At 60.8% G+C, this 11,069-nt stretch overlaps 1 protein-coding gene across 1 annotated transcript; it reads left to right on the forward strand.

The window, feature by feature from the left end:
* Positions 1 to 1,967: 1,967 nt before the first annotated feature.
* ADAP1 (ArfGAP with dual PH domains 1) lies at positions 1,968 to 10,803 on the forward strand. The gene is made up of 11 exons (XM_049788661.1): positions 1,968 to 2,176; positions 6,044 to 6,174; positions 6,838 to 6,929; positions 7,513 to 7,595; positions 8,941 to 9,053; positions 9,218 to 9,364; positions 9,875 to 9,958; positions 10,065 to 10,127; positions 10,205 to 10,276; positions 10,357 to 10,585; positions 10,685 to 10,803. Exons 1-11 carry the CDS (start codon positions 2,095 to 2,097, stop codon positions 10,711 to 10,713), a joined length of 1,125 nt encoding a protein of 374 aa, XP_049644618.1. The 5' UTR covers positions 1,968 to 2,094; the 3' UTR covers positions 10,714 to 10,803.
* The last annotated feature ends 266 nt before the right edge of the window (positions 10,804 to 11,069 follow it).

The raw sequence follows: 11,069 nt of genomic DNA on the forward strand, positions 1-11,069 counted from the left end.
GCACCTATGTGGTACCCTTTGACCTGCCCTCCATCCCTGCGGGAGCAGCCCCAGGAGTCTGGGAGGGACTATTTCAGGGGGTCCCCAAGGCGCCCCACACTTGGGCCGTGGGTAGCTCAGCGCTGAGGAGTGTGTGTCCCAAAACCTCATCGTCATGCCGTGCCCCTCCCACCCCACATATGGCTTTGGGGTCCCTGGAGCTCCCCCACCCTACAAGAGGGCCCACCATACGAGAGGGTTTCCTGGGCCAAGCTGTGAGGGTGGGAGCTAGAAGCCTCCCAGCAGCTGGGACCTTCCCTGGCAGCCCTGTTTGGAGGTCATACATGTGTGAGTGATGTTTGGGGTATGTACATATGTGAGAGCATATGTTCAGATAGTACATGTCTTAGTGCATGTTTGGGACACATACATGGGTGAGTGCCTGGGTTGAGGTGTGTACATGTGTGTACATGTATGAATGTGTGGGCGCACACAACAATGCAAACCCAGTGTTTGCACATGGGCGTCGAGGTGTGTGCAAGTGGGTGTGTTAATGGTGTGTGTTCGGGGCCGGAGAGAGAGCACAGCGGCATTTGCCTGGCAAGCAGCCGGTTCAGGACCTAAGGTGGTTGGTTTGAATCCCAGCGTCCCATATGGTCCCCATGCCTGCCAGGAGCTATTTCTGAGCAGACAGCCAGGAGTAACCCCTGAGCACCACCCAGTGTGATCCAAAAACAAAACAAAAAAAATGGTGTGTGTTCATGTGCATGTTAAGATGCGAGCACCTGTTTTGGGCCATGTGTATATGTGTATTCGCATGTACAAGTGTGTGTGTGCGTATTTGTGAGGTACAAAGAGTAAGCACTCAAGGGAAGAAAAGAGCTGAAACCAGCATGGCTTCTTCCCCCAGCAGTAAGTACCTGCAGTTATAGTAGAAGAGCAGTAGGGCCAGGTCAGGGCACAACTGCTGGGATGGGAGAGGCAAGCCCAGCCTGTGGGGGTGGGAGAGCCCTGGGCCGCTTGGGTTTGGTGGTTGTTGATCGTGCAGAGGCAGCCAGGAAGTGGGGGTCAACCCAGAGCTAGGGCTCCTCACCCACTCTGCATCCTCCCTGGCCGCCCCAGCATCTGACTTCTTGCTCCTGGGCATGGCTGCCCCACTCTGCACTGCCTTGCTCTGTCCTGCCTTGCCATTGGCTCGGGAGCACCTGCTTTCTGCTTCCCACTCCCTGCAGCCCTGGTCCTGCCTGCAGGGATGACAGGTCCCTGTCTGAGGACGATGTCTGTCCTGGAGCCAGTGAGCCCTGCCCTGGGGTCTGTGGATACCAGCCTCAGAGGAAGGTCTGGGCCTAGAACCCTTTCTCTCGGGGGATCCCTTTCCCTCACTATGTCCCCCATAGTCCAGTGGTCAGTGTGGAAGCTGTCTGCCCTGGAGGGGACTGTCTCAATTCCTGAAACCCAGTGGTAAGGAGTTCCTCTCCTGGGAACCCCCTGTCCAGCTCCGCCCTGCAAGGCCGGGCCAGGGGCGAGTTGAGGCTCTGGAATTGGGCTGTGAGCCGGAGGACAGCCAGGGCCACCTCCACCCAGCTGTCCAGCGGGGACGAGACTGCCTCGGGCATCAGGATCTCACCTCGCGCCCCCCACCACCACCCCTGCAAGGCGGGAGCTGACTGGCTGCGCAGGTGCTGAGGGCTGGGCTGGAGAGGACCCCTGACACCCGCCATCCCCGCCGGGGACCTCCACGCCAAGGCTGCCACCCGCATCTCCGACAGAGTCCCCCCGCACCCCGTGCCAAGGTCCCGGGTGGTGTGGCTCGGGGAGGGTCAGGGGCGCGGGCCCCGGGCTGGGCGGGGCTGGGGCCATCATCATCGGGGCGGGGCAGGGCGCGGACCCCGGGCGGGGCGCAGGGGGCTGGCCTCTCCGCAGCGCCGCTGGGGGCCGCCCGCGGACCGTGTCCAGATCGCGCCGGGCGCCGGGTGGGTCTGGGCGCACCCGCGGCTCCCGGGCCCCGCGCGGCGGAGAATGCGGAACCGGCCGTGGGCTGAAGCCGCCGGGATGGCGCAGGGGCGGCGCAGAGCGGGCTGCGCGGGGCCCTAGAGCGCCGGCGGCGGCGCGGCCATGGCCAAGGAGCGGCGGCGGGCGCTGCTGGAGCTGCTGCGGCGGCCGGGGAACGCACGCTGCGCGGACTGCGGCGCCCCGGGTAGGTGCGCGGGGCCGGGGATGCCTGAGGCCGGGGTGGGCGCGGGGCCCTGGAGATGACGGGAGCCGGTGGGCACGCGCGCGGCCCGGTGGGTGCCGGGGTTCTGGCGGGTGCGGGGCCCGGGAGATGCGCGGAGCCGGCCCGGCCCGAGCGCACCTGCCATGCCCCGCGCCCCGCGCCCTACAGCTGGGCGCTTCCCCTCCCCCGGCTGCGTGTCGCTGTCACCCGCGGCGCCCGCCGCCGCCTTGCGAAACCTCGGCCCGGCGGAGGAAGAGGAAATGCCCGAGCGATCGTGGCTGCCGCGCGCACCAGCAGCCCCTGGGGTCTGCCCGCCGCCGCACCTGCCCCGCACCTGGGCTGACATCGGGCGCCGCGGCATGCCCGGCAGGTGCGGCTCCACGTGGCGGTGGGCTCAGGCGCTGGCCCCTCCGCCGCCCCCTGGCCTGTCGGCGGCGCCCCAAGATTTCCGGCGCGACTTCAGGGGCTCCTCCTCTCGGCCCTGGAGTGTCTTGGGGTCCCTGAACTCCGAGGTGCAGGGAGGGCTTGTGAGGGTGCAGCTAGCCATGCCCTTGGTTTTCCAGAACTATCCCCGCATCATCCTGAGGCCGTGGCCCACCTCTATCCCGTGACAGCAAGATGGGGACTCCGATTTCACAGGCCCAGCCATGGCTGTGCTGTCCAGGCCCCTGTGTACACCTACCGTTGTTCCTCCTCGGGCTTCCCACCTTTGGCCCATCACAGATCTAGCCTGGCTCCCTCTCCTGGGCCTGTGAGGGGCTGTCAGCAGAGTGTGGGGGGGGGACCTTTGGGAGCCCTTGCCCCTTTCTTAGTCACTGCAATTGTCCACCCGTATTCCCCCAGTGTTCCCCCAGCCTAGGAGAGGCAGCAACGGGTCTGGGGCAGCTGCTCGGAGAGGAGGCGCAGACCACTGCACACACACACACACACATACCCCCCAGCCACACGCTTAGTTTTGGGGTTAAAGATCTGCTCGGTGTGGTGGGACAGAAATAACCTGAGGTGGGGCTAGCACAGTAGCACAGCGAGGAGGGAGTTTGCTTTGTACTTGGCCTATCTAGGTTCGATCTCCGGCATCCCTTATGGATATATGGGATGCCATATATGGACATATGGCGTGCCATATTCCTGAACACAGAGCCAGGAGTAACCCCTGAACACCGCTGGGTGTGGCCCCAGAACAAAAAAGAAATAACGCAAGGTGTAGATTTCCCAGGGCCATGAACAAACAGTTCAGGAGCCTCACCCCCCATGTCCCAGAACTTTCCATCCTCTCGGCAGACTCTTACATCATCTCTAACTACCCACCCTGTCTCTGAGCCCAACCTAGGGGCTTTCTGCAGCTGTGTCCTTGGTTCTCTTAGGGGCCATGTGCTTCCCTTACTCTGACAAGGACCCTGGCCCTCTCCTTCTGAGGTGAGTGAGACTCCATGTGGGACATTGCTTCCCACTCTACAGGCTGCCTCCAGCACCACCAGGGGTGATCCCTGAGCACAGAGCCAGGAGTAACCCCTGAGTACTGCTGGTGTGACCATAAAGCAAAAATTTCCATCCTCCACCTCACATGGCTGATCCAGGCTCGTCCCTGGTACCACTTGGGATCCCCCTGAGTCCAGCCAGGTGTGACACCAGAGCAAGCCCTAAGTACAGCCGGGTATATAACCCCCCCAAAAAAATCTCTTTTACTTTAAAGATGCAGATACATGTGAATATAAATATAGCCTGAAATAGGCCTCAACACAGACCTGAGTCCCTAAATAGACGTGTACAAGCCTAGTGGTGCTGTGGGTCTCCACGCAGAGCTGTACGCCACTTCCCTACCTTTTATGGTGCTCGCACAGTGTTCATGCTCAGTGCTCACACTATCTTGAGTATTTGTTCCTCAGGCCTCTGCCCAGCCCTGCCTGAGGCAGCTCCTCACTTCCAGGTCGTGCCCTGTTAAGTCCCGCACATGACCAGCATCAGGGATGGAGCGTCCTGTGGCACTGTGGTCTCAGGCTGTGGCCACTTTGGGTCCCTTCCACATTGCGCTGCAGCCCATTTGCTACCTTCAGGTTTGCCCATCTCCTAGCGGATCTTGCTCCTAGCCTGGCCCGTTTTGTCCACCACTGGGTGCCTGGGGCTCAGTCCTGTGCTTGGGCTAGGCCTAGTAGAGCATGTGGAAGTGGCTCATGGACCTTATGGTGCAAGTGGAACATGGCCTGGATGGAAGTGGCAGGTGAATCACAGGTACATGTGGCTGTGGCAGGTGCAATGCCTGCAGGTTACTCCCTCCTCTGGTGCTGGAGCCCTAAGTGGGAATCCAGCATGCCGGCCCCTGTCTCGCACACCCAGCTTCCTTCCTCTTTCTCAGGCCCTCTTGGCCTTTCTTCCTTGTAGGACCGTGAGGGCCACCAGGGGCCCCACACTCCCTGCCTGGGATCTTCCATGGCCAACAGGCTGTCTCAGCAGTTCCCAGAGTCCCTTCACGGTGCTCGCCTGGTGCTGCCCAGGACCTTTGAGTGGGATGCTGGGCCGAGTGTCTGCGTGTACTTAGCAGTGTTTTCGCCCTGTAGTTGGCCCTGCACTTCACTTCCTCCAACCCAGCCCCACAGCCTCATCCCGATGGCCACTGCCTTCCTGGGCCTTGAATGAAGCTGCTGGGTCCTGGTTCCCCAGAGACGCCTGTGGTAGCTGGGCCTAGCTTTCCGTTGGGGGCTGTGCATCTCGCTGTGCATCTCGCTGTGCTCGGGGACACAGTGGTGATGGGTGGAATAGAACCGGCGTCCAGTGGGCAAAGCACTGGTCCTGCTTGGCTCTTTCTGAATCTCCTGGGACTTGTGTGGCTGGGGGTACCTTGAGTTCCCAAGTGTGGTCTGTGCTCTTTGTGGGTCTGGGACACCGACCTGTCCCTTCCTGCTGCCGCCTGCTGTGTTTTATTGCTTTTTTGTTTTTGAGCCACACCCAGTGGTGCTCTGGGGGTTACACCTGGTGGGCTTGGTGGACCCTGTGGGATACCAGAGATCAAACCCGGGTTGGCCAAGTACAAGGCTAATGCCCTCTCCACTGTGCTATCGCTCTGGACTCTTGGTCATGGGCTGTGGTCCACGTGGTGCCTGAGTCCATAGGTCTGTAAATTTATTAATCTGTAAGTCCGTAGTTCTGTGAGTTTGTGTATCTGTGTGTCCACTAGTCTATTTGTGAATCTAAATCTGTGAGCCTGTGTATCTGTGAGTGTCAGTCTTTGAGTCCATGAGTCTGTATGTCTAGAGTCTGTGGACCAGGCAGGGCATGGGCAGTTGGAGGCGGCAGGTCCCTGAGCTGGACCCTGACAGTCTTGGGACAGTCACTGTGGGCGACAGGGCTGGAGGAGCAGGGAGTAGGGGAGGTGCGAGAGGTCTGTAGGGGAGGAAGGGCCTAATGGTGGCATTTGGACCTGCAAGATGGGAAATGCCCCAGCACTCCTGCTGGGCCTCGCCCTGAAGGCCAAAGGGCAAAGTCTCTACCACCACAGCTCCCTCCCCTCTGGAGCCACACACCTGTCCCCAGCCCCTCTGGGGTCCCACTTGTCCCCAACTCACCAGCTCAGGATTGAGGGGCCCAGGAGTGCTGAAAGGGGCGAAGGTCCTCAACCACCCTGGGGCAGCATCCTAGCCATGGGTACTTAGATGTACCCTCCTTGGGGCTGTCTGCCTGGCCGTGGCCTGTCCATTGGGGATATGTGTGTGTGTGTGTGTGTGTGTGTGTGTGTGTGTGCGCGTGCGCGCAGCGGGGGAACTCTACCCCCACCAAGCTCCTGGGACCCCCTCTCTCCATCCTCCAGAGTCCCTGAGTCCAGCTGGTCTCTTAGCCTCTGGTCTTGCCTTACAGACCCCGACTGGGCCTCATACACGCTTGGTGTCTTCATATGCCTCAGCTGCTCTGGGATCCACCGTAACATTCCCCAGTTCAGCCGCATCAAGTCAGTGCGTCTGGATGCCTGGGAGGACAGTCAGGTGGAGGTACGGGGGACAGTTGGGGAAGGGACTGCGGGGACAGTAGGGTCACTGCAGGGCATGGTCGGTCCCTAAAAGGGCACCTGAGGGTCCCACTGGTGTCCTAGAGGCTCCAGGTCAGCCAACACTTGCCACCCCTCACTATCCACCCACCTCTGCCCTTTGCCACTGCTAGCCCCTTTCCCAATCACTGTCTGTCCTCCATCCATCCCCCACCCCAGCCCTCATTTGTGCCTTTGGTTCAGGTTGGAACCCAGAGCGACCCCCTCCCCTGTGAGCGCAGCCAGTGCTGATTAACTGGGCCTGTGTGAGGGGCACAGGACAGATGCCCATTCACATACTAGGCAGCGAGTAACCCCTGGGCTAGGCTTCAGTACTGACCAGCACTCGAGGGAAGGAGCGATCAGGAGTGGAGAATACAGACCAGGGAGGGCGTTATCCCAGCTCCATTCCCAGCACCCCATAGCTCACCAGGAGTGATCCCTGAGCACTGTTGGGTGTGGCCCCAAAACAAAAATAAGAAACTGCTTTAGAAAAAATTAGTCTTACGGCAAGGTAAGCACAGGGGTCACAACGCTGGGCCTTTGATCAACCCTGACTCCATTTCCAACTCTTTCGGGCCAAGGTAGCTTCAGGCTCTGACTGTAACCCTCCGGTTCCCTCCTGCAGTTCATGGCCACCCATGGAAACGAGGCTGCCCGAGCCATGTATGAGAGCCAAGTCCCGCCCTTCTACTACCGGCCCACGTTTGCTGACTGCCAGTGAGTGATGGGCTTGGGCCATGAACCCCTTTCTCAGAGGGGCTGGAGTCTGCCAGCCGACCAGCTGGAGTCCATCCGCTGGTAGGCGGGAACCAGACCAAATCTCGGGGCCCTCCTGGGGTTGGGGGCACCCTGAGTCATGAGCTTGGAGCTCCCCCTTTCTTCTGATGAATGGGGGCCCAGGACAGCCGGGTGTGTGTGTGGGGGGGGGACAGCAGCAGCCGATAGCCTGGAATGCTCATTCTCATGCTGCTTGTGGGCTTCCAGGTTAACAGGCAGAGTCTGGATGGGGGTTTAGGGAGGCCCTTGCTGAGGTCCCCCACATCTGGATGGATGATCTGTGGGGTGTAGCCCCTCATCCATGTACTTAGAAGGAAGAACATGGGCAGAGAAAAGAGGGAGGAAACTTGAGTTTCCACCAGCCCAGCAGGGGCAGCTCAAAGCCACATGACCAGGGAGAGTTGGGCTGGAATGTTCTAGAAGGAGCAGACATGGCAGCACAGCCCCTGGGACTCTGAGGAGCTCACAATGGGGGTGTCAACCCTTAATGGGGACTGTGGCCCTGACACCCCCCTTTCTCCAGGGTCCTACGGGAGCAGTGGATCCGTGCCAAGTACGAGCGGCAGGAGTTCATGAACCCTGAGAAGCAGGAGCCCTACTCTGCAGGTAGCTGCCACCTTCTCCCATGAGTTGGTTTGGGGGCATCTTGCACCTGATCCCACAGAACGTGGAATGGAGCTGTAGTGGATGGTCAGGGCCGCCCCCTCAGCCAGGAATGAGGGAAGGTCCAGGCAGAGTCTGTGGGAAGTGTCTGTTGGTGTGTCCCCAACCTGCCCCCCCCCACACCCATCCCGTGACCCCCTACCCTATGGCAGATGGACTGGACGGGCAGCATTGGCTGCCGATGGGGCCAGGGCTCGCATGTGGCCTGGCATGTGGCCTGGCTGGGATGACGTGCTGGCCCCGCCTCAGATAACAGGCACCTGTACCAGGCCGTGCCCAGCGCCCGGCCCAGGGCTGACCCTGCCCAAGCTCTCAGCCCCTCCCCTGCATCAATGTGGCCTTTCAGAGGCTGGACAATGCCCCCCGTTGTCCTGGGAACTGCTGTTCTGCTGGCCTGTCCCTGACAAGACACTGCCCTTCCTGACAGGCCTTACTCACCCAGCACAGGCAGGCCCAGAGGTGCCTTGGTTTCCCTAGAAGGGTGTGAGCTGGGGGTACCTGGACTGTAAGTGCTTTGCTCCCAAGGACTGAGAGTTGGTGCCACTGTGTTCAGCCTGTCCTACCCTTCCCTTCTCTGTCCTGCCCCGTGCATCTGCCAGTGCAGTACTGCCCCCTGCTGTCCCCTGCAGGTACTGTTGCCTTGGGTGACTTGGAGCTGGGTGGGGATAGGTCATCCCCAGGACAACCCAGACCGGCCATGTCTCCAGCTGTGTTGGGACAGGACGGGAGGTGGTTCTGCCTGGAGGGAGCAGTGGGAGCCAGGGATCCCCAGCCCTAGACTTGGCCCTGCCTGGACCTCCCCCCAGCCCCTAGACACAGACCTCACTCCCGGTCCAGCTGACAAGGAGGCTGGTCCACTGTCCTAGACTGAAAACCCTGGGCAGATCTGAGGTCGGACAGACTCAGTGCAGGAGGGAGGGGACCTGGGGGACCCAGGGCAGGACCTTTCCTGATGCTGCCTATGGAGAAACCATGATGGCTGATTTAAGGCAATAAATTACTCCTATTATCCACTGACTGCACTGGTCATGGCCTCCTTCCCTGTGGTGGTGCCAATACATGGACAGATGGATGCAGGAACAAATGGATACATGGACACACAGATATAGGGCCATACACACAGACACAGACACAGACACACGGACACTTTCACAGACACCCACATGGGCTTCTGGACACAGACTCAGATCCACGGACATCCACACAGACTCAGGCAGGGCTGGACTAGGGCAGGACTGGGCATCCCCTGGCATCCCCAGAGCCACCCAGCCCAGCCATGTCTCTGCAGGCTACCGTGAGGGCTTTCTTTGGAAGCGCGGCCGTGACAATGGACAGTTCATGAGCCGAAAGTTCGTGCTGACAGAGCGGGAGGGCGCCCTCAAGTACTTCAACAGAATTGATGTGAGTGTGGCGGCCAGGCCTCCTTGGGACCCACGGGAGCTCACAGGCCAGAAGGGGAAAGTGGGCTCATCCTCTGTGCTTGTCAGGGTGACCCTCAGCCCAGGGGCACAGGGGGAATGGGTCCCAGGCCCTGTGGTTCGCCCTGAGAGTGGACCTGTCCTCAGGCCAAGGAGCCAAAGGCCACCATGAAGGTGGAGCACCTGAACGCCACTTTCCAGCCGGCCAAGATTGGCCACCCGCATGGGCTGCAGGTCACCTACCTGAAGGACAATAGCACCCGCAACGTCTTTGTCTACCATGAGGACGGCAAGGTAGGCACTTGCCAACCTGGTCTCTTGAAACTTTCCATATCTATCAGCATGGACCCTGCCCCTCCTAGCACCAGCCTCTGAGCCCATCCAGGGATGGAGCCTATCCAGGGGCCCCCTGCATGTGGCCACAGGGTAACTATTCATGGGTGCTGTGGGCCTTCCTTCAAAGGCTCAGTGTGAAGTGCTCATCTCCCCCATCTGTGGGTGCTTCTGCCTCACAGCCTCATCTCAGTTCTGCCCCTGCCTGTTGGTGCACCTGCCTGGTTCTGCCCTAGGGCTCTCTGGATTGGTGATGCCCAGGACTACAGCTGCCCTGCAGGGCCGTCTCCAGGTTTCCTGTGAACCTGCCTGGGAACAGAACCTGCAGTTTCCATGTGTCTCCTGACTTGCTGGTCATGGTCCTCACACGGCCATTCTCAAGGCCTCTGGTGTAGTGTTCCCCACTGTCCAAGAGCAGCCTGGCCCCCTCTGGCCAGGTCCCTCCTTTACCTGATCCCTGTCCATCTGCAGGAGATGGTGGACTGGTTCAATGCTCTGCGGGCTGCCCGCTTCCACTACCTGCAGGTGGCCTTCCCGGGAGCCAGTGATGCAGATGTGAGTGAGCGCAGGCCCTGGCCTTTTGGGACACAGGTGAGGGTGGGGCTAGCCATAAGCTCTGGGGGCAGCTGGGTCCATTCCCACCTGAGCTCTGTCTCTGTAGCTGGTGCCCAAGCTCTCCAGAAACTACCTGAAGGAAGGGTACATGGAGAAGACGGGCCCCAAGGTGAGTGCAGGGTCACTGGGCGGGGTGAGGTGGGGAGGGGACATGCAGCTCTGCTGGGCTCATGCATGTCCTCACAGCACACCGAGGGCTTCCGGAAACGCTGGTTCACCATGGATGACCGCAGGCTACTCTACTTCAAAGACCCGCTGGTAAGGGGCGGGCGGCCACGGGGCATGGGTTGGGTGCGGGACACCCTGTCACCATACTAGCCATGCTGTCCCTGCCCTAGGATGCCTTTGCCCGCGGGGAGGTCTTCATTGGCAGCCAGGAGAGTGGGTACACGGTGCTGGACGGGCTCCCGCCGGCCACCCAGGGCCACCACTGGCCACATGGCATCACCATTGTCACGCCTGAGCGCCGCTTCCTGCTGGCATGTGAGACGGCAGCCGAGCAGCAGGCCTGGGTGGACGCATTCCGGAGGGTGGTGGAGCGGCCCATGCTACCTCAGGAGTATGCAGGTGAGTCCAGGCTAGCAAGTAAGCACAGTAGGTGTGCAGGTTGTGCAGGCTGCCCACCCAGGCCCTGAGCCCTGCTATCCCTTATCCTCTCTCTCACAGTGGAAGCTCACTTCAAGCACAAGCCGTAGCTGGGACCAGGCCCAGGATGGAGCGGGGAGTCGATGGGGCCCCCAGGACTGTTCAACGGAGCCTCGTTTTGGCTCAGCTGCCCACCCCCCTGCCCCACCACTCCTTTTCTGATCAAACTCTGGCTGCATCTAACCAGGGGTTGGGGCTGCAGAACCTTAGCACCACCCCCCACCTCTCCTATTTATTGAGCATCTGGGGGAGGGCCCCCCACGGCCAACCTCAGCACCATGGCCTGCGGGCTCAGGCCAACCCCACTGTCCCAGAAACTAGCTCAGGTGGCCCAGGGCTGCTCTTCAGGCAGTCTGTCCCCCTGGAGTCCCCGTCTCCATCCACTGCGGCTTCCCAGGCCCTTTCC

Source organism: Suncus etruscus, chromosome 15 (genome assembly GCF_024139225.1).
Source record: "Suncus etruscus isolate mSunEtr1 chromosome 15, mSunEtr1.pri.cur, whole genome shotgun sequence".
NCBI classification, from domain to species: Eukaryota; Metazoa; Chordata; class Mammalia; order Eulipotyphla; family Soricidae; genus Suncus; species Suncus etruscus.